Below are 23,444 nucleotides of genomic sequence, written 5' to 3' on the forward strand. Positions count from 1 at the left end.
CAGATTGTATCGTTACAGCTGCAGTTCACTGTGATGCACATTCCTAACCTCAGGTGTACCATTTTTAGCTAGGGAGGGAGGAGATCAAAGTCTGGACTCAAAGCTCTGCTGTGATGGTACTACAGATGAATAGCCTGCCAACATTTCAATGTTTGGATATTCATTATAAAGGTATCAAAAGGTTGGCCAGCATCAGGAATATTTTTTTAAAAAGCCTATCACCTTTTAAAGAGAAGAGCGGGAAAGCATGGGGTGGGAGGTGGGGGAATGGAGTTGCTGCTGATATCCAGTTGCAACCTGAAAACAGTCCCCCTCCAAATGAGGAAATACTGGGCAACCACATTGGCTTTAAGTATTGTGAACAGTGAGGAGGATAGTGTAGACTTCAGTTTGGATGGACAGGCAAATGTAATTAATGCAGAGAAGTGTGAAGTGATTCATTTTGGTAGGAAGAACGCAGAGACAATATAGAATAAATGGCACAATATTAAAGGGGTACAGGAGCAGAGGGACTTGGGTGTATATGTGCCTAAATCATTGAAGTTGGTAAGACAGGTTGAGGGAACAGTTAATGAAGCCTACAGTGCTATATGCTTTATTAATAGGGTCAAAGTACAAAAGTGAGGAAGTTATGTTAAACTTGTACAGAACAATAGTTGGGCCTCCAACTGGAGTATTGTATTCAGTGTGGGCACCACACCTTAGGAAGAATGAAGACATTAGAGAGAGTGCAGAAAAGATTCTCAAATGGTCCCAGGGATGAGGAACTTCAGTTACGCAGATAAATTGGAGAAGTCTCCTAGAGACGGGAAGGTTGAGAGGAAATTTGATAGAGGTATTCACTATCATGAGGGGTCTGGATAAAGTAGATAGGGGAAAACCTATTTCCATTGGTGGAAGAATTGAGAACGAAGGGGCACAGATCTAAGATAATTGGCAAAAGAATCAATGGTTACGTGAGGAAAAACTTTCACACAGTGGGTGGTTAGGATCTGGAATGCACTGCCTGAGAGCATAGTGGGGCCCAGTTCAATCTAGGCATTCAAGAGGAATTGGATTATTATCTGAAAAGGGAGAAGGTGGGGAGTGGCACTAGGTGATTTGCTCTTTCGGAAAGCCAGTGTTGACATGCTAGGCCAAATGGCTGCCTCCTGCATTGTAATTACTCCGTGATTGTGATGGATTGATCAGAGGTTGAGGTGAATCTGCATCTTGCAGCAGAACGCTTGCAGGCCATGGAGATAACTACCGATTAGGGGAGCCATTCAGCTCATCTTTGTTCCCCATTCAGTCCCTGCAGTCCTCCCATTGGAACATCCAGCCCTTCCTTCAATAATTTGAGGGCTTAGACGTCCCAATCCCGTCATTGCTTTCCTGAAACCAGTACTAGCTGTTTCCAATATGGGGGTGATGGCAAGAATGATTGGATTGATCACAATTAAAGCAAACATGACTGGGAATCAAAGATCACAAAGGTTTGTTTCCCTTGCCCCTTTCAAAATAACTTATTGTTTATCTACTGGCATTCCTTCATCTGTGACACATTGTTCAGGGCTCCACAAAATATTCCAAACAAGTTCTTGTTTAAATCTGTCTGTTCACGATTGATACCACAGGAGATGAACTGGCAATTAAATATACAACGAGCCTGTATGTCTGTGCAAGGCCCCATGAGCTGTGTTCTCTCAGGATGGAGGGCCTGTGTGTGTGGTCCTAAAAGTCTTGCCAACAAGAGGCACTCCCAGCAGCCTGCTGCACTGCTCAGTTTTCATGTCAGACTGAGCTCTGCTTCCTGCCCTTGTGTTTTTTTAATTGTTCCCCTGCCCCACCCACTTCTGCCCTTTTACTGAAGGCTCAGATTCTTGGAGGAGGTTGAGGGGAGGAACCATTTCACAGTATAACCTGTCGTGAGGGGCCTTGACAGTAACAGGGAGATTATCTGCTGTGACAGTCCCAGCTTTGGGCCTCCCACACACACACACAACCCCACCCCCCCCCAATCAAACTCTTGTTAGAGAGGCAGCACGTGTGTTGGAATTGCCACACTGTTTGAGTATCAAGCCAGTCAGCTGTGGGGGTCATCACCCAAACTCAGTCACCCATATGCTTTCCAGTGTTGATGGGTAGGAACCTGTGGGCTTCCCCTCTTCTCCCCACCCTTACCCACAGTGGGGTGTTCTGAGGCATACTGTGTTTGCCCCATTCTCCAGCCCTGTGAGATCAGTCTACTCCATGCAGAGCTGTCGTGGAACCATGGGAGAGGCTGCTCTGCTGTATATCTGATCCACACCCAGTTCTTTAATGCATTGATCCACCGAGTAATTAGGGAAGACCATCAAGCTTGTTTTGACTGGCGTTGTATCATTTAAGAGGCTGTTTCACAGTTAGTAGGTGAATCTTGCTTGGCCAAGGAATGTTTCTAAAACCTTTATAAACACTTGTTTGGGCTCCGCTGGAGTATCACACTTCAGAAGCAATAGCAAGGGTTTAGAGTGGGTGCAGAGGAGATTTATTAGATTGACATCAGGGGTAGAGAGCTAGAAGCTAGTGAAACTGGGGTTGTTCTACTTAAAAAAACAGAAGGTTAAGGGAGACTTGTTCAAAATCATGAAGGGAGCTAGAGAGTTCATAGAAACTGTTTCCATTTGTAAGAGGATCAGTAACCATAAGGCACAGATTTAAGATCATTGGCAAAAGAACCAGGAGAGAGATGAGAATTGTTTTATCTGATGAAGTGTTAAGATCTGGAATGGAAAGGAAGCAAATTAAATTATAGCTCTCAGAAGGGGCATGGAAACATTTACAGAGCTATCAGATTGGGACATTGAATAGCTCTTTCACAGAGCTGCCACAGGAAAGATGGGTCAAATGACCAACATCCATATGTTGTCAGTTTTCAGCACCAGCTCTTGCCAACCAGTTGAATTTTCCCCAAAGAGTCACCCCATCTCCCCAGCCCAAAGACTACCCCCTCCTTCAGTGAGAAAGAAGGAACTTTCGTTTATATAACATCTTTCACAACCTAAGGACATTCCAATGAGCTTTACTTTTTGAAGTGTAATGGAGAAATTGTGCCAGCCAATTTGCACGCAGCAAGCTCCCATAAACACCTATGATAACCAGATAATCTGTTATAGTAAGCTTAGTTGAGTGATAAATGTTGGTCAGGACCCCAGGGTAATTTTCCTGCTCTTTGAAATTGTCATGGAAGCTTTTATGTATACCTGACAGGACAGACAGGGCCTCAGTTTAACATCTCATGTAAAGTACAGTATCTTCAACAGTATAGCACAACCACAGTACTGCACTGGGAGCGTCAACTTGGATTTTGTGCTTGTCTGTCTGGAGTGGGACTTGAACCCATGACTTTGGGATTTGGAGGCAAAAGTACAAACCACTGAGATGAAGCTGAGTGAGGTCAGAGTTGCTTCTGCACCACCTTCAAAGCAGTGATACAATATCACAGGCATTCTAACTCGTGAATTGATTATCAGAGACAATTTCTGGGTAAAATTATGCCTCTAAGAGGGCTGCAAAATCTTGGGACTCTGCTGTGTGCTATTGCTGAGATGTGTGAACTTAATTGCAGCTTCTTAAGATATGCTTTCATCTGTGATCAGTAATTGTTTAGCACACTTAAGTTGCAAATTGTAACACAAATGCAAACTGGTAAGTAGCAAATTTATGCCTTTTTGTAAACTTGTTTTCTGCTTCACAATGTGTTGTATTGTAGGGTGGCCGAGTTGTGCTATTAATGATAGAGTTGATCTGCAGACCCTTCTTGGGTGGAAACATTAAGTTTATTTACAATATACTCAGCAGCAACTACACATGTACTTTCAACTCCAACTCTATCGGACTGCTGAGGTAGCCTGTGCTACTCTCCTATTGGTTACTACAGATCATGTGATCTTACCTAACACGTATTATTTTTAAAAATACATTACACACTAAACAAAACCATAATTACTACAGGTTGACTCAAGTTCATTTGCTTAAAATTTAGCAAAGACGGGAAAGTGGTGGTGACTGCACATGAGGCCCTAGGAAAATTGAGAGTGAGTGGGCCAGCAGTGTAAGAGTGTAAGCGCTCTCAGTGGTGGTGGCAGCTCTTGAAGTCAATCAGTGTGGTGGGGGGAGGGTGCTCTAGGTCAGTGCTGTCAGCTGTTAATGGATTATTCAGCTGTCCAGCTCAGGAAGGCCCTAGACTCTCATGCATGTCTGTGCTCAGTTTGCTGGGTCTTGTTGGGAGCCCCAGTTGCCTTTGTTGTCCAATGAGGTAATAACACAAAGTCAGGCACAGCTTCTGCTCCTGAATTGCTATCTAGTGATCTCGGAAATGCACACAGGTATGGGACTGTGTGTGGATCTTGGGTGAAAACAAGATTGGGCTCATCTCTGATGCACTTCCTTGTTAAACTGCTGACCGATGGGCACTTGGCTGTAATACCAGTTGAACTGTTACCCCAGCTAGTGGTGGTCCTAAAATTGGAGGGGAGGGAGTGGTAAAGGGAACGGGATAAACACTTAAAAAGGGAAAAAAAATTACAGGGCAGTGCAACTAATTGTATAGCTCTTATCAAAGAGCCAGCACAGGTACAATAGGCCAAATGGCCTCCTTCCATGTCACATCATTCCATTATGGCAGGAGGGTGGATCTTTAACGCGGGCTGAGATAACAGTTTTTATAAAGCGTTTTCAAATGTGGTAATATAGTTTTAGTAAAGAGCTCTGATTTGCTTAAGATTAAATAAGCCACTGAGGTTTATAAACCAACTAATCTATACCAGTTTATTTTTGGAAAAAAATGGCAGCTCTTGAATTTTATTCCCAATCTCTTGATTTTCAAGAGTTTGAGACAGTGGGGATGGCATGAGTGATACTGGGTTATTTTTAGGAGCTGGCCTTGACAAGCCAGCTTACCCTCAGTGGGGAGGAAGTGCATAAGTGGAACTATGTAAATAATGTATGAAGCTGCAGCTCCGGCTTATTAAGGACTGTTCAAGAGAAGTTGCAGTGGAGATCTGCTGTGTGGCAGGGTGCAGCAGGTGAGTAAGTCTGGCTAAGGTTAATTACTGTAGGCGCATTATGACGCATTTAGTGTTTAAGTTTGAAATGTGTGGGCCAATTGCGTTTTACTTTAATGACTTAATTATCTTCCACAGTTCTGGCCTCCATATTACAGAAATGGTACTGGAGAAGATGCAAAAATGATTTACAAGGATGATAGAACTGAGAGATTAGAACTATCAGGCAGGACTGAACAGGTTGGGGTTGTTTTCTACAGAAAAGAGAAGGCTGAGGAGTGACCTGATATCTTTAAAATTATCAAAGGGGTTCAACAGGGAGGATGTGGAGATGATATTTCCAATGATGGGGGAGATGAAAATTAGGGGCCAGAAATATAAGATAGTCACTAATAAATCCAGCAGGGAGTTTAGGAGAAATGTCTTTCCCCAGAGAATGGTAAGAATGTTGAATTCGGGAACACCAGGAATAGTTGAGGTGAATAACACAGATGCATTTAAGGGAAAACTAGATGAACACATGAAGGAGAAAGGAATAGAACGATATGTTGATTAGTTAGATGAAGTAGTGTGGGGAGGAGGCCCATGTGGAGCATAAACACTGACATGGACCTACTGGCCAAATGGGCTCCTTCTATGCAGTAAATTCCAAGTAATTCTACTTGCGTCTTCCTCCTGAAGGTATTGAGCTCCCTTTGGAATTTGAGTGCTACAAACACTGGCAAATCTCCAATACTTCATATATTCCTCAACGTATTGACTTTAACCGGAAGAATCAGCATGTTTCTACATGCTTCAGTATGCTCTGAAGAAGGGTCATATGGACTCGAAACATCAACTCTGTTTCTCTTTCCGCAGATGCTGTCAGGACCTGCGGAGCTTTTTCAGCATTTTCTGTTTTTGTTTTAGAGTCAGCATGTTGTTTGATCTTGGCATCTAGGGTGTTAAGCCTCACCTGAGGACTACACATACATCTCGAGGAAGGCATGGAGCAGGAACCTCTTGATTAGCCATCAGCTGTTGGAATACTTGTTGATTTCATTGCTACCCTAACTGGGGAGGACGAGGGTAAAATTCCCCTTGGGTGACAGCACAGAAGGGCATCTAGTTTTGTGCCCACTTTGTGACATTGTGAAGGTGAATTTCACCCCCACTGAGACCTATCACAGCACACCCTTCTTCTGGTATTGGGTAACTAAGTGCAGACCATAGATTGACCCCAGGATCTTCCTAATCCCTACATGGCACAGCACGAGGCAGGATGGCACATTTACTCCCTGCTTACTCCTCTCCATTTTATTATTTGCTCTCTTTCCACTCCTTTCAGGTGCGTTTGGACCAAGGTGCCACTTCCTAAAGTGAGAGGATAGACAACTCACTCGAGTTGTCTGTGCTGCATAGAGGGAGGAGACTATAGGCCACAACTACATTCACATGTAATTGGCCTTCCCTTGTGTGACATTTTTCAGGGCTTTCATGGTTCTAGCTGCAGCACCCGGTGCTGTATTGCAACCTCCTGCTCACTTTCCTTCTGTTTCATTAGTTTGTATTGTTTGAGTAGTGAAAGATTGCCAATGTGGACAACTGTGAACACGTCACCAAGTTCCCCTCCCCTGTATACACGATATTAAATCTGCCTCCCCAGTATCTGCTGATATTCTGTCGGGTATAATATGATTTTGTGCTACTTCCTACTGATGGAGTCTGAGGATATGCTGCTCTACAGCAATCTGGGCCTATCAACAACGTGTGACGGGAGTGCGACTGGGAGGCTGTGGCTGGGAGAATGCATTAAGAAATGTGACGGGCAAATGTTATATTGTAATTGTGACACAGGAAATGCGAGATTTTTGGCATATATGAATGTTTCATTTTTTTCTCCCTCATGGTGCTAACTTACTGGGGTACAGTTCCCAGGTATTGGTGGGCCTCTGGTGTTACTGGATAATCTTTATATCCCTAAGTAAAAGCAAAATACTGCGGATGCTGGGAATCTGAAATAAGAACAGAAAATGTTGGACAAATTCAGCAGGTCTGGTAGTATCTGTGGAGAGAGAAACAGAGTTAACATTTCAAGTCCATATGACCCTTCAGTGTTTTTCCAGCATTTTCTGTTTTTATTTATAATCTTCATACCCTTCTCTGCTGACAGTCTTTTTCCTATGTTTCATTTCTGATGTTTTTTTAGTATAAAATTAGTGATTGAAAACACAATCCTCAGATCAACACTGTGTAGGACACAACAGTGAGGGGCAGTTTACTGAGGGACACTATGCTGTGGGACATTGCACTGCAGGACACCATATTGAGAGACAAAGTACCATAGGGCACTGTACCCTGGGGCACTAATGACCAGATAATAAACGGATTCTAAAGACAAGCTCCAGTTACAATTTTTAATAAAGTCATAGAATTATACAGCACAGAAATAAGCCCTTTAGCCCATCATGCCTGTACTGGCCATCAAGCACCTATCTATTCTAATTCCATTTTCCAGCACTTGGCCCATAGCACTGTAAGCTATGGCATTTCAAGTGCTCATCTAAGTACTTCCTAAATGTTGTGAGGGTTCCTGCCTCTACCACCCACTCAGGCAAGTGTGTTCCAGATTCCAGCCACCCTCTGGGTGAAAAAATTTTTCCTCAGATCCCCTCTAAATCTCCTGCCCCTTACCTTATCATCACTCACTGCCCTGGCAAGGGACACTTGATAGTGGGCAGGAGAAAGAGCTTGCATTTCTATAGCGGCCCTCACAGCCTCAGGACTTCCCAAGATGTTTACAGCTAGTTCAGTGCTTTTTGAAACAAAAACAAAAATTGCTGGAAAAACTCAGCAGGTCTGACAGCATCTGTGGAGAGAAAGACAGAGTTAATGTTTCAAGTCCATATGACTTCTTCAGAACTGAATTCCAGTATCTGCAGTATTCCAGCATCTGCAGTATTTTGCTTTTATCGCATACTTTTTGATCTGCAGCCAATGTAGGACATGCAGCAGCCAATTTTCTACAACAGCAATGTGATAATGACCACATAATCTGTTTTTGTGATGTTGATTGAGAGATGGTATATTGGCTAGGACACCGAGGAGAACTTCCCTGCTCTTCCAAGTACTTGTAGAGCCATGGGATCTTTTAATCTCTATCTGAGCCTGGATTTGAGGTCTCACCTGAGAAGATAGGATCCCCTTCCCTGACCCTGAGCTCCCAGGGCTGGTTATGCAGTCCTTTTGGCTCTTGCAGATCTTTAAGGACACAGTCTGATAGACTCCTTTCAAGGTGGGGCGGGGGAGGGGAGAGGATGTTGACAATTGCGCTCAGGAGCCAGGGAGGTGAAGTGAGTTGAAGCTTCCAAAATGAGGTCGGGGATCTCAGTTGATGCAGAGTTAAATGTTTGTAAACTGAGGGGGCTGAAATTAAACTTAGCCTAAGTTTGCTATGCTTAACGGTTTGTATGGTGTGGGGGTTTATCGTTTCAACTGCATGAAAAGGCAGGCGGGGGCCGGAAAAGGGGCACTCACTGGATTTAGCTTTTGCCAGTATGGTTTTGGATAGTGATTGGCTGGGTGGGTTCGGCTTAAACTTACTATGTGCCTCCCACTCCCTAGCATCAATAAAAACAGCTGGTGATGAGCCACGCTCACCCACAAAGTGAGTGTAAAAACACTTTTTATTTGAATGGACTTGTGAAGTATAGTGAATTGGAGATCCAAAATCGAGCATTGGGAGAGGTTACAAGGAGGGAAGCGAGAGTAGCGGGGGGGAACTCGACTGGGTATCAAATTACAATCCCTTTTTCTCTCTGTCACTTCTCCTGCATGTAAAAATGGGAGTCGGGAGGCAAATTCTTTGAGATCACGCACGTTCTTGGTATAAATCAAACCGTTTGCATTCTCTCCCCACCCACCCCTCCTCCCCCGGTGGCTTTGTGTTGTGACAGTGTTTAAGAGAAAAAAAATGCTTCACTGAGTTTGGAGAAGGAATGGTCAGATCCCAGTTTGCAGCCAGCGGAGTTTGCAATGAGTTGAAACTGACGCGATGGCATTCGCTGCAAGTTGGGAAACGGACACATTTTGAGGGGCAGACAGAGGCAGAGGAAGGGGGACCAGCAGCTAATCGAATGAAGTTTTGGGAAGTTTTGAGTGGAAAGGGGGCCACGATCAACTCCCTGGTTTCAGAGAGAACAAGCAGCGAAGTAAAGGCGGCGGGGGGGGGGGGGAGGATTTCGTTAACTTTGTAACTGGAAGTCTGGAAGAACCAAGATGTCTACCGGCTGGCAGTCTTTTGTTAAAGCGGCTGCAGGCTCCTTGCTTTTACTCTGGACCTTCCTGGAGCAGAGCGGCACCAACCACACGTTTCCCCACGACCGCTGCAAGAAAGTGTCCGACTGCGAGCCCTTGAGATACAACACATGCATGGGTTCGGTTCTGCCTTACACCCACACCTCGCTCGCCCTGGCCGAAGATTCCAGCACCCAAGAGGAGGCTCACAACAATCTGGTCCTGTGGTCAGGTATTGCATTCAAACCCTTTGCATTAAAAGAAATGTGCTTTCCTGGATATTTACATCAGCATAAAATCAAACTAGAGAATCTTTACAGCGTCAGAAGTGCCTCCCTTCCCCCCTCCTCCCTTTATTTTGCATCATTTTGCTGGAATGCAAAACTTCGGGAAAACCGAATGTGCTTCCAGCAAGATGGTCTCATGAGGGAAAGAGCTGGGTGGATTGTAGTTGTACTTTTTAGTCAGCGTGTGATGGCTTGCGCTGTGCATTAGTACTAAAGCCAGGGTAGAATTGGAGACCCTATCAGCTACAGTAAGGTCCGGAGTACTCGCCCGACCACCTCTCCATTCCACCTCACCCCCCACCCCCCCGACTTCCTTCACCCCACCATTGGTGACAGTGCCTTCAGCTGCCTAGGCCCCAAATTATCTCCCTAAATCTCTCTTCCTTTAAGACTCTCCTTAATATCTACCTCTTTTACCACGCTTTTGGCCAGCTGCCCTAATATCTCGTTATGTGTCAAATCTATGTTTAATTACGCTCTCATAAAGTGCCTTGGAGTGTTACTATGCTAAAGACCCTGTAAAAATTAAAGCTGAAGGAAGCAGTCTCACACTAACTTCAGTTCAAGTCTTAGGGCAATATAATTCCAATCTTAAGTACATATTAGGTTGCCACCTCTTGCCAAGTCCAAAGCATGGGTAGAGGACTGTTGGATCCTGGTTGCCAATTTGTTGGGACTTATGGATCCGGGTTGCACACTTATTTTGGGATAGCCGAGTTGGTATAATAGACAGAGTAGATCAGCAGACAATTCTTAGGTGGAACACACTGTTTATTTACAAAGGAACTCAGCAACTACACTTATGTGCTTTCAACTCAAACCCTGTCTCTACACTACAGACTCTTAACTATAGACTACTGAGGTAGCCTGCGCTGCTCCTCTATTGGATACTAAGATCATGTGATTTTCCATTATAACCTTCTTAAAGGTATATTATACATCAGATTACCACATCTCTTCCCCTTTACTCAAACACATTTTACAGTTACAATTACAATTTTCTCAAAATATCAATTTATTTGCACAGATAAGTAATTTACAAATTCAGTCATTCGGGGGGGTTTCTGGGTGTGTAGAGCATCTCAGCTCTATAGCTTCAGATGCTTTGTCAGGAACCTCATTTTCTGGAGTTTTCTTCGCTGGGCACCAGCAAATCTGTTTCCTCAACTCTTGCAGATACAGCTGACCCTTCAGACATATCTGCACTCTCAACAAGAAACATTGGCTCAGTTGTGAACATTGGTGGAATCAGTTCTTGGTGAATGGTTTCTCTCTCCCTTATATGATCCACATGTTTCCGTATGACCCAGTCTTCCACATTCACATGGTAAGAAAAAGGTCCAATAGCTGCACTTATTTCACCTGATAATCACTTTGGTCCTTCTCCAAAATTCTTCACATATACCATCTTTCCTACGGTAAACTTCCTATCACAACTATGCCAGTCATGTCTAGTTTTCTGACTTCACTGACTCCTCCCCCCCCCCACCCCCCCCACCCCCCCCCCCCACCAAATTTGGCGTTATTAAGATCAACCTCATCCTGAGACAAAGTTTCATCAGTAATTCCACAGGTGTGACACCTGTTGTGTGAGGGGTGGTCCTATAATGGAAAAGAAAGCGTGCTAGCTTGGTTGCTATGGAATCTCCAGTTAATTTCTTCATGCCAGCCTTGAATGTTTGAACAGCTCTTTCGGCCAGTCCAGTCAATGAAGGGTGGTACGGTGAAGTTTTTACATGAGTGATACCGTTGTGGCTGATAAACCGTTGAAACTGAATACTCGTCTATGCCGTGCTGTTACCAGATATTACCACTTCTGGTAGTCCTTGAATGGCAAAACTTTGACACAGCTTCTCAAAGGTAGCAGAAGACATTGGCGACTTCACCTCATATATGTCCATCCATTTTGAGTGGGCATCAACAATGAGCAGTAACATTGTTGCCATGAAAGGACCCACATAGTCAATGTGTAATTGTACCCATGCCCTTCCTGGCCACTCCCAAGGGTGTAATGGAGCTGATGAAGGTAGCTTTTGCACTTGCTGACATTGCATACAATTCTTCAGTAAGCTCTCTATTTCTCCATTCATCCCAGGCGACCATAGACAGCTGCATGCTTTGGCCTTCATTCAGGAAATTCCTGGTTGTGCATTATGTAGTTCAATTAACAATGGCTTTCTTTCTTTTGGAAGAACAATCACTCGTGCTCCCCAAAATAAGATACCAACCTGGCTGGTTATTTCATGTCTTCTGTTAAAATACGGATTTATTTCATCAGATATCTGCTCTTGTGACCAACCAACTTATTCTCATACTTTGGATAAGACTGGGTGTCAAGTTGTCCAGTCTCTGATCTGTCCAGCAAATACCCGTGATGAATTAAAGAAATTCAGCAATAAAACGAGTTCTTGAGGAATTGGGACATCCTTATCTTTTTCTTGTAAGGACAAATGGCTAAGTGCATCAGTGTTTGCAATTTGACTTCCAGGACTGTGGATGAAAGTATATTCATATGCTGCCAGGATCAACACCCATCTTTGTATTCTTGCTGAGGCTATTGGTGGTATAGCCTTGTCCTCGCTGAACAATCCTAGCAATGGCTTGTGGTCTGAAATGATAGTAAAATGGCCATGTACATACTGGTGAAATTCCTTGACAGCAAAGATGATTGACAGGCTGCCCTTTTCTATCTGTGAGTATCCCTTTTCCGCTGTGGTGAGCGTTCTTGATACATATACTATCGACCGCTCTGTGCCATCATCCATTCTGCTCCCACTCCATAGGGAGGTGCATCACATGCCATCACCAATTCTTTCCTCTGATTGTAATGTACTAATAGATTGGACCAGTGCAATGTTTTTTTTTTACCTTTATGAAAGCTTCTTCCTGTGGTATTTGCCAAGACCAATGTTGGTTTTTCTTGAGTAGGTAATACAGAGCTTCCAGTTCTGTAGACAAATTAGGTAAGAAACGCCCATAGTAATTGATCATCCCAAAGAATGACTTGAGCTCAGAGGTGTTCATTGGCACAGGTGCCTCTCTTATGGCTCTCACTTTTTCCTTAACTGGGTGGAGGCCCTGTGAATCTACCCTGTGACCCAAATAGATTACCTCCTTTGCTTGGAATGTGCACTTTTCTTTTTTTTTTTAAACACACTTTTCAAGTACGTTTAAAAAATGTAAGACACATTTTAAGACTTCTTCTAAGTTTGCCAAATGTTCCTTTTCAGTGAGTCCAGTCACCACAGCGTCATTTGAATAAACTACAACATGGGGCAGTCCCTGCAGTAAACTCTTCATTGTTCCCTGGAATATGGCGCAAGCTGAGGAGACGTTGAAAGACAAACGGGTATATTGGTACAACACTTCGTATGTGTTAATTGTAACACGTTCCTGGGTGGTCTTCTCTAACTCTAATTATTCATAAGTAGTAACTCTGGTAACCCATTTGCTCTCAGCTGAAAAATTTCAGCCCATTCTAACTTTAGCCAGTTTCATTCAAGGAAGCTTGGCCCCTCGCCTGCTACCACCATCAAGGGTGGTTTTACCGATTGGCTTCCGTAATGGACAGTAATGCCTTTGACTTGGATGTCTTCTCCCATAATTCGGATATTTGAAGGTGTGTTCAATCACTGTAGTGGAAGCTCCTGTATTCACTTCCATAGAAAATATGATGGGACATGAAAGAGTTGGTCTTTGTCATAGACAGGTTATGGAAACATAGCTCAAGGTAAAATCCAAAACAATACAATATACTTTTTTATTGTCCTTGTTTGGTTCAGTATGAAACAATGGCCAGGGAAGGGGTCGTGAGGATATGGAGTTTGTGCGGGGGTGGGTGCAGGAGCAATATTTTTGAACATCCCAATGTTTAACTGGATGAAATTGCAGCTTATCCAGGATTGAATACCAGAGAACCAGTCTTAGAAACATGGAAGCAGTGGAGGGATGGAGAGAGGTGGTGGTGAGGTAGAACTGGGTGTTGTCAGCATACATGTGGAACCTGATGCTATGTTTTTGGATGATATTGCTGAGGGGTAATATGTAAGTAAGGAAGCAGAAGGGACCAAGGATAGAAAGATTTGCATTTGTAAAGCACTATTCACCATCTGAAGACGTCCCAAAGCATTTTACAGTCAATGAAGTCATTTCGAAATGTAGTCACTGTTCCAATGTAGGAAATACGGCAGCCATTTTGTGCGCACCAAGGTTCCAGAAACTACAATGTGATAATAACTTGTTGTACTGATGTTCATTGAGGGCTAAATATTGGCCAGAATATATGACTAGGGAGAACTCCTCTGCTCTTCTTGCAAATAGTGTCATGGAATTTTTTTCTGTCCACTGAGAGAGTAGTTAGGGCCTCAGTTTAACTTCTGATCTGAAAGGCAATCTGCTATGTCATTACACTTGTGACTCCCATCTGGAATTGTCATTCACCACTTTAGTGACCTCCTCAAAAAATTCAACTAGATTAGTCAGACATGATTTGCCCTTCACAAATTCATGATAACGCACTTTGATCAGCTCATACTTGTTCAAGTTCTTAGTCACTCTGTCCCTGACAATAGATTCCAATAATTTTTCCATAAGTAAAGACTATACAGCACATTTAAGCCCAACTACTCTGTGATGGTGTTGATATTCCACATGCATCTCCTCCCATTCCATCTACCTCATCTCAACCTTTCAGCATATCTTTCTGTTCCCTTTTCTCTCATGTACTCATCTAGTGGATGCATTGGTAGTCATCTTCCGAGATTTTATAGACTCTAGAACAGTTCCTACAGATTGGAGGGTAGCTAATGTAACCCCACTATTTAAAAAGGGAGGCAAAGAGAAAACAGGGAATTATAGACTGGTCAGCCTGACATCGGTAGTGGGGAAAACTCTTAGAGTCCATTATAAAAGATTTAATAGCTGAGCACTTGGAAAACAGTGATAGAATCAGACAGAGTCAGCATGGATTTACAAAAGGGAAATCATGCTTGACAAATCTACTGGAATTTTTTGAGGATATAACGAGTAGAGATGATGAGGGGGAGCCAGTGGATGTGGTTTATTTGGACTTTCAGAAGGCTTTCGACAAAGTCCCACATAAGAGTTTAGTGTGTAAAATTAAAGTGCGTGGGATTGGGGGTAGTGTATTGAGATGGATAGAAGACTGGTTGGCAGACAGGAAATAAAGAGTAGGAATAAATGGGTCTTTTTCCGAATGGCAGGCAGTGAATGGTAGGGTACCACAGGTGCTGGGACCCCAGCTATTCACAATATATATTAATGATTTAGATGAGGGCACTAAATGTAATATCTCCAAATTTGCAGATGACACAAAGCTGGGTGGGAGGGTGAGCTGTGAGGAGGATGCAGAGATGCTTCAGTGTGATTTGGACAAGCTGAGTGAGTGGGCAAATGTATGGCAGATGCAGTATAATGTGGATAAATGTGAGGTTACCACTTTGGTAGCAAAAACAGGAAGGCAAATTATTATCTGAATGGCTATAAATCGAGAGAGGGGAATGTGCAACGAACCTGGGTGTCCTCGTACACCAGTCACTGAAGGCAAGCATGCAGGAAGCAGCAGGCGGGAAAGAACATGGTATGTTGGCCTTCATAGCGAGAGGATTTGAATACAGGAGCAGGGATGTCTTGCTGCAATTATACAGGGCCTTGGTAAGACCACACCTGGAATATTGTGTGCAGTTTTGGTCTCCTTATCTGAGGAAGGGTGTTCTTGCTATAGAGGGAGTGCAGCGAAGGTTTACCCGACTTATTTCTGGGATGGCGGGACTGACATATGAGGAGAGATTGAGTCGGTTAGGATTACATTTGCTGGAGTTCAGAAGAATGAGGGGGATCTCATAGAAACCTATAAAATTCTAACAGGACCAGACAGGGTAGATGCAGAAAGGATGTTCCCGATGGTGGGGAGTCCAGAACCAGTCTGAGGATATGGGGTAGACCATTTAGCACTGAGATGAGGAGAAATTTCTTCACCCAGAGAGTGGTGAGCCTGTGGAATTCACTACCACAGAAAGTAGTTGAGGCCAAAACATTGTATGTTTTCAAGAAGGATTTAGTGAAAGGGATCAAAGGATACGGGGAGAAAGCGGGAGCAGGCTATTGAGTTGGATGATCAGCCATGGTCTTGATGAACGGCGGAACAGGCTCGAAGGGCCAAACGGCCTACTCCTGCTCCTATTTTCTATGTTTCTAGTTTCCTTTTGAAAGTGATGTTAAACTGAAGGTCAGTAATTTTCCTGGTTTCTTCCACCTTCTCTTCTAAAACAAAGGAGTGACATTTGCAATTTTCCAATCTAAAGGCACAATTCACAAAATTAGAGAGCTTTGTAAAATAATGACTAATGCATTTTTTTAATAGCCTAGGGTGGAAACCATATGGATCGGAAGATTTGTCTTATCTGAAGTCTTATTATTTTCTCCATGGGTCACTTTATGGATCAGGTCAGAACTTTCAAGATGGTGAATAATGTTAACAGCATCTTTAGACACAACTGATGCAAGGAAAACGGCAATAATTCCTTTTTTTTCATGATATAATGAACATGCCAAATTTCTGAGTGCACAAAACTTGGAGAGAAGGTGTTGCTCTGAAAAGCTCCCATTCAAATTCCCTAAATAATGTGAGAAGCTGGATAAACTTCCGGTTCCTGTGATCTTGCATTGGTGTTTATAAAATATCTTCCCAGATACTTTTAGTATGGGTCTCATTCATCTTCCCTTTTCCTCCTGTCTTCTTTTCCAGGGCTGCGGAATGCTCCGGGCTGTTGGAGTGTGATTCAACAACTTCTGTGTGCCGTCTACATGCCAAAATGTGAAAATGGCAAAGTGGAACTGCCTGGTCAGGTCATGTGTCAGATCACTAGAAGCCCCTGTGCCATTGTGGAGCGGGAGAGAGGCTGGCCTGACTTCCTGAAATGTTCAATTGACCGCTTTCCTGAAGGATGCCTGGTGAGTTTGGTGAACATTGGCCAAAGCAAAAAATAATCCATACACAGATTGTGTTCCACCACACCCTGAAGACATTGAATTACGTGCTGGTGCCCCACTTCCTCCAGTACCTCAACCAAGTGGCTGCTCTTCATGTGTGAGCCATGAGACTTGTGTGAGTGTTAACAGAGCATTCCATCTCAGGAAATGGGTGGGTGGGGGTAGCAATACCCACTGAAGCCTGATCCCATTCGCACGCAGGCACACTCTCTTTCTCCAGTAGGAGTCATTGGAGGTCTTGGAGGTTGGATTGACGCTGAGTTGTGCTGTTGCAACAAATCTTGATAACAGGTTGCCAAGCTGCCGTCTTGCCCACAGAGTTGGTATGAGAACACCAATCGGAGTGCCAGCTGTCTAGAAATAGAGCGTTGGAAGGTTGAGGTGGAAATATCCACAAAGGAATAAAGTTAAATTAACTTTTCATTTTAAATTCTCTCCTCCTTTCAGAATGAAGTTCAGAATATCAAGTTTAATAGCTCTGGTCGCTGTGAATCCCCTCTTGTGCGCACGGAGAATCCTAAGAGCTGGTACGAGGATGTGGAGGGATGTGGAATCCAGTGTCAGAACCCACTCTTCACAGACACTGAGCATGATGCCATGCATGTCTATATTGCCATCTTTGGTTCCGTTGCCATTCTCTGCACGTTCTTCACGTTGGTAAGCAACACCCTGGCTGGCCTTTAATTGGAAATGACCACCAAAGCAGCATGAACCCATTAACACCTTGCTACACAAAAGAAGAATAATGACATTGAAGTAAACAACAGCTTTGGCGGTTTAATTTTTTTTTCCCTCCCGGTGAAGATTGGGTCGTAGCCAATGGAGCCTGATAACGCTGCTGGGAAGCTTGGTCCATTTTGAGAGTGACCTGCCTGGTGGAAAAGTAGGTCCTAGGAGAAGGAGTCCAGTAAGGAAGCTGCCTATATTCCTTTCAGGGAGCCCAGAGCCGCCTCCTCGCCCAGCAAAATAACTGTTAATAAAGTTTGCCATTTTTGATGTCAGGTAAAACTGGACAGAGCCTACATGGCGCATGTCCTGCCCATGTCCTAAAATGGCGGTTGCAATCCTACTTGTGTCCACAATTTGCAAAACTAAATATCTGACTATCCAAAACTGATGGTCGCCCTATATGCCTACCAGGATGCCCATTTCACGATGGGGCCAGCAGGTGTGGTTTTTGGGATGCTACCAGGCAAAGGCACTGGGAATCTCCCCTGTGATGTGTTTCACAGTGGGGCAGGGGAGAGAGATTAATTGACTTCTCCAGCTTTGCCTGTACATTAACAGCTGGACTCATTTCAAAATCGAATTATAATCTTAGAAAAGAGATTATATTCATCCTACTGAGTCCTACCATATGAATTGTAAAACACAGTGATTCCAAGGCAGAAATCCTAAATCAGAGTTCAAATAACTATCATTTGTGCCCCACTTGAGTTCATTCCAGTCTGTACATCACTGTGTGTATTGGTATTGAACAGGATGGTGTGACATGTTTGTGTTTTGAGCACATGGTATATTGGCCGTAAGAGTTCAAAATATTGGAGAATTTAGATCGGATCCTAATTGGAAGGTACCCATAGTGCACGATTACTCATTACTTGGCACAACTCGGAATGATGTTGATAGTTCCATTTCTTACCATTGCCATTCTTATTATTCTTTGGGAATATATTGTTGGGGTTAGAAGCTAAGGTATATTATTAAGGTAGAGTAGGAGCTTCACTCTCTATCTAACCAGTACTATATGCAACATGAATGGTCCTCCCTGACATTCAAAGAGGGTTCAGTTCCCAACACCAGCATTTTCTCACTTTGATGTCAGTGAAGTAGTACTGTTGTTTTTCCACTTGACATCATTGGTGTACTTCTTTGCAAAGCCTGTTGGCACCATGTTGAAGGGCCTCGTGTTGTTTGGAACTTTGTTCTGAGTCTAGCTTCTGTCATTTTATATTTAATTGAGCATACCCTTATTTGTTTGTTTCTTTGTTTTTTAGGCCACATTCGTTGCTGACTGGAAGAACTCTAACCGTTACCCCGCTGTCATTTTGTTTTATGTAAATGCCTGTTTCTTCATTGGAAGCATTGGCTGGCTCGCGCAGTTCATGGATGGTGCACGGAAGGAGATTGTATGCAAGGCAGACGGGACCATGCGACTTGGAGAGCCAACGTACGTTCATCTTATGTTGGGTTTTTTCTTGTGTGTTGCACTCTCCTGAAGGTCTTTCTGTGGTTTCCTCATTAGCATTTTCCACGTTCCCATCATAAAGGGTGGAATGTGTAATAGAACTGAGAGATTATAAGTGTCAAAGGACAAGGTTCTATCCCCTAGAAAAGATGAGACTGAAGGGTGACCTATTGAGGTTTTTAGGATTATGAAACAGTTTGATAGGGTAAACATAGAGAAGATGTTTCCACATGTCAGACTAAGTCTAAGACTAGGGGCCATGTATGTAAGATAGTCACTAATAAATCCAACGGGAAATTCAAGAGAAACGTCTTTCCTCAGAAAGTGGTTAGAACATGGAACTCACTACCACAAGGATTAGTTGAGGCAAATAGCATTGATGCGTTTAAAGGGAAGCTAGATAAATATGAGGGAGAAAGGGATGAAAGGGTTAGATGAAGTTGGGTGGGAGGAGGTTCATGTGGAGTACATTCTCTGGCGTAGATGAGTTGGGCCAAATGGCGTGTTTCTATGCTGAAAATGCTATGGGATTCTACTGCAAACCAATAAGTGGTTGACCATGTAGTCATCTGCAAACTTAGCCTCTAAAGGGTTAAATTGTAAAAGAGATATCTGCTCCTTAAAGGTCGTAAGTGAAGATGAGAATAGAAAGGTTGCTGCTCAGGGTCTATGATAATATTTAGGACCTCTGGAGGAGATGTGCACTGTTGAGAGTAAGAGTGTTAGCAATTGATGGACTCAGACAAACACAAAATCCATAAACAGATGGCTCCAGCCATTCATTCCATATGAAAGGAAATCTTCTGATGCCCGGACTGAAGCAATCCCATTGTTCGTGGCCTTTAGTTCCCACTGGGTGGAGAGGCAGTCACAATGGGAGTGATATCTCAGCAGAACTGACACACAATGAGTGTCCCAAATACATAAAAAGGTTATGGCTTGTGTACAGGATTGCCAACTCTGGTTGGATGTATTCCTGGAGATTTCATCACATGATTGCCAACCTCAACAAGCCCTGCATAGCCAGCTTCTTTCCAATATTCCTATAATAAAAAATGTCCAAAGAATATGAAAAAATAATATTTGTTTTTAATTGTTGCTATTATTTGCCTCCTGGATTCCTCATGGTAGTGACCAGGAAATTAATCTTCAATTCCTATAGAGCAATCCTGGAGGGTTGGCAACCCATTTCTGTAACAAAAGTGATGTATTTGTGTTAGCTTTAGTTTGGTACTGGTTTCTGATGTTCTGGCCCATAGTTACCCCTCAATCAAATCAGGAAAAAAAGGTTATCTGGTCATTATCATATTGGCTGCCTTATTTCCTACATTAAAACAGTGACTATACTTCAAAAGTACTTCATTGGCTTTAAAGTACTTTAGTACATTCTGATGTTGTGGTCTAGATAAATGCAAGTCTTTTTTCCTGTAACTTAGTCACAATACATAAGGGATATTGTATTGGTAACTAGCTACATTCAGAACTAGTGTCCCAGCCTAATGTCATACAAATGTCATAAGTAACTTGGTTTGATTGTTCTTATTGGTTTGAGGATGTGAAACCCAAGCCATGTAATTCACGCACAAACAGCTGAGTCATTTGTTCAGTTATATGCACAATTGGTAGCTACTTTTCAATTTAGTTGAAGGTTATTCAAACTCACAAAGAAAGTCAATGGTCCGGATCTTCCACGGAGCGGCAGTCATCATCGAATTGCCACAAAGTTTTCCACACCTTGACGCTGCTCCGCATTTCTTGCCAGATCTTCCAAGCCCAGCTTCCCCAGAAATGTGGAACGTAGTGTCCCTTGGAGAGCTCCAATACAGCACAGTAGTGTCAGGGGGCAGACAAGACATGCACTAGCTGCTGTATGGCAAGTTCAAATGTCCGTGCGAATCGTGAGTGAATGAGTGATTGTATGAGTGTTAGTGAACAGGTGAGTCACTGGGTGGATGAATGAGTGAATGGATAGGGTGCTAGGGTGGGTGAGGCAAGTGCGTAAATGGGGATAACTCTTGAGGTAAGTACCATGGAACTGTCCAAAGTCTCCAACTTTGCATGGGAATTGCCCATCAGAAGCTCAAACTTCCCAAGCAATTCCCATGGGACTCAGCACGTTGGGACTTCTGCAGGGTCCTGATGCGCATTCTTGGGTCATACATCTGGTCGCTGACAATCTGGAGACTGGAAGATCTGGGCCATTGTAACTTTTTCAGGAATATTTATATGCTGGACTGTTTCGTTTGGGGTGGAGAAGGATTTGATAGGAAACTGGTCAGGCTGGGTAATCCTGCATTTGGTAAGGATATAAGAAAAGAACAACAGTTTATAAAATTAAGAATATAAGCACAAAGAGTCATACCTGCAAGTTCCCCAAGTTCCTGACTTGGAACTATATCGCTGATCCTTCACTGTCACTGGGTCAAAATCCTGGAACTCCCTCCCTAACAGCAATGTGGATGTACCTACACCACACATAAACGTCAGAGATTCAAGAGGGTTGCTAACCAACACCTTCTCAAGGGCAGTTAGGTCTAGCCAGCAACGTCCAAATCCAATGAAAAGAATTTTTTAAAACTTACAAATTCTCCAGCTGTTGCCCCTCGTGTTGGTTGAGATTGGGGTAGCTCAGCACAGTCTGGGAATCAAATCTGGTCTGTACAGGGGTCAGTAAGACACCAGGCATCAGGAGAATGTCCCGCACCATAGGTATAGGAAACACTGTTTCTCTGAGCCAGATGGTCATGGCTTCAAGTCCCACTCCAGAGGCTTGAGCACAAAATGTAGGCTGAGACACCCAATGCAGTACTGAAGGAACGCTGCACTATCGAAGGTGCTGTCTTTCTGTTGAGATATTAAAATGAGGCCCCATTTACCCTCTTGGGTGAATGTAAAAGATCCCAAAGGACTATTTCGATGGAGAGCAGGGAGTCCTCCCAGGTGTCCTAGCCTACTTGATCCTCTAGCCTTTTATCCTTCAACCAACATCTTTTTCAATAAAATAGGTTATCAGGTTATTATCACATTGCTGTTTGTGGGAGCTCATTATTTGCAAAATTGGCTACTGCATTTCTTATTTCATAACAGTGACTACACTTCAAATGTATTTCATTAGTTGTAAAGTGTTTTGGGACACGCTGAGTCTTGAAGAGAGCTATATAAATGCAATTTCTCTTTTCTTTATACTTTTTAAAACATATACTATGGTTTGAAGTGATTTCATTTAAGTACATTACAGATTCCTGGATCCATGAGTCCAGACAGTGGCTGTGTACAGATTAGAAAAATCTCACTGAAAGCTGCTATTTCTCTGACAGGTCCAATGAAACACTCTCTTGTGTTATAATATTCGTTATTGTCTACTACTCTCTCATGTCTGGAGTGATCTGGTTTGTGATGTTGACCTACGCCTGGCACATGTCATTCAAGGCTCTCGGCACCACCTATCAGCCTCTCTCTGGCAAGACATCCTACTTCCACCTTGTCACCTGGTCGATCCCATTTATACTGACAGTTGCCATATTGGCTTTGGCTCAGGTAATCCATGCATCCTATTGTGCTGTCCAGAAACTGGGAGGGTTCGCTGGGATGGGCAAGAAGACAATAGTGACTGGGATCTGGGATGGAAAATGTGAAGGAGCCCCTGTTTTTTTTATTTTGGGAGGAGGATACTGGGAATAGTAATGAGGGTTAGGGAGGTGGTGGGGATTGAAATAAGATTAGGAAGACATATCAGATTTTAAATGGTGGCCGAGGGGAGAATTGTGTCAAATTCATGACTGGAGTCAATAGACGATTGGTTCAAGGTGAAGATGCTCTAGAGTTACTGATTAAAATTCCAAGTGAGGATCTATTCCTAGTATGTGAAATATAAAAAGCTCCCTTGGTGCTTAGTATTTTGTTCTTGTTCAACATGTATCATAGTTACGCTGATCCTTAACTTTTACATGATCCATGTCTTCTGGTGAAACGCTCCCATTGGGATGGTTATGCACTAAGATTATTTTGTTCCATAGGTGGACGGAGACTCTGTGAGTGGGATCTGCTTTGTTGGATATAAGAATTATCACTTCCGGGCAGGGTTTGTCCTGGCTCCAATCGGACTGGTTCTGCTGGTTGGTGGCTATTTCCTTATAAGAGGTATGTAGCATTGACTTATTATTGTGTGAATGACAATGTCAGACTCTGCAGTATCAGTCTGTGATACTTTTGTGTGCTTTATTCAATGTGATTTGGACAGGCACAGTGCAGCAGCAATCACTGCAGTCTCTGTTCACAGCCAGATCTCACTCCTTCAATCAGTTCCCGGTGTTGGTTTGTGGTGACTGTCCCTTTGATTATCATCCTTCTCCATCGAGGGAGGGTTCCAACACTCTGGCAAAATTAGAATGAGCCATGACCATGTGTGCATTTGTCCTTTATAATCACCAGGTATATGACTCCTCAATGCACTGAATCCTAGAGAAGCAGGGCAAGGATTCACTTTGGGCAGTTTTCCGCATGATACAGTGTGAGCCTCTTCCCTCAGCCTTACCTCTTCTGGCTGCCATTCCCCCTCAAGTTGTAACAGAACTGCAGCATGTACATCTGTCCATCTGACTCATCCAAAACCATTGACTTATGACCAAGCATACCTTCCTTGAGCAGTGATGAAAA

The 23,444-nt window shown here is 43.3% G+C and overlaps 1 protein-coding gene across 2 annotated transcripts in view; it reads left to right on the plus strand.

Moving 5' to 3' along the window:
- Window positions 1-9,268: 9,268 nt before the first annotated feature.
- smo (smoothened, frizzled class receptor) overlaps window positions 9,269-23,444 on the plus strand; it is a 30,842-nt gene continuing 16,666 nt past the window's right edge. For both annotated transcript variants that reach the window (XM_041203339.1, XM_041203340.1), the window contains exons 1-6: window positions 9,269-9,534; window positions 16,356-16,561; window positions 17,048-17,257; window positions 18,598-18,770; window positions 22,106-22,325; window positions 22,805-22,928. In XM_041203339.1, the coding sequence (XP_041059273.1) occupies window positions 9,285-9,534; window positions 16,356-16,561; window positions 17,048-17,257; window positions 18,598-18,770; window positions 22,106-22,325; window positions 22,805-22,928 (1,183 nt within the window). In that variant the 5' untranslated portion in view covers window positions 9,269-9,284. The remainder of the gene's footprint in view (window positions 9,535-16,355; window positions 16,562-17,047; window positions 17,258-18,597; window positions 18,771-22,105; window positions 22,326-22,804; window positions 22,929-23,444) is intronic.

The sequence above is a fragment of the Carcharodon carcharias genome, chromosome 13 (assembly GCF_017639515.1).
Source record: "Carcharodon carcharias isolate sCarCar2 chromosome 13, sCarCar2.pri, whole genome shotgun sequence".
Classification (NCBI taxonomy): domain Eukaryota; kingdom Metazoa; phylum Chordata; class Chondrichthyes; order Lamniformes; family Lamnidae; genus Carcharodon; species Carcharodon carcharias.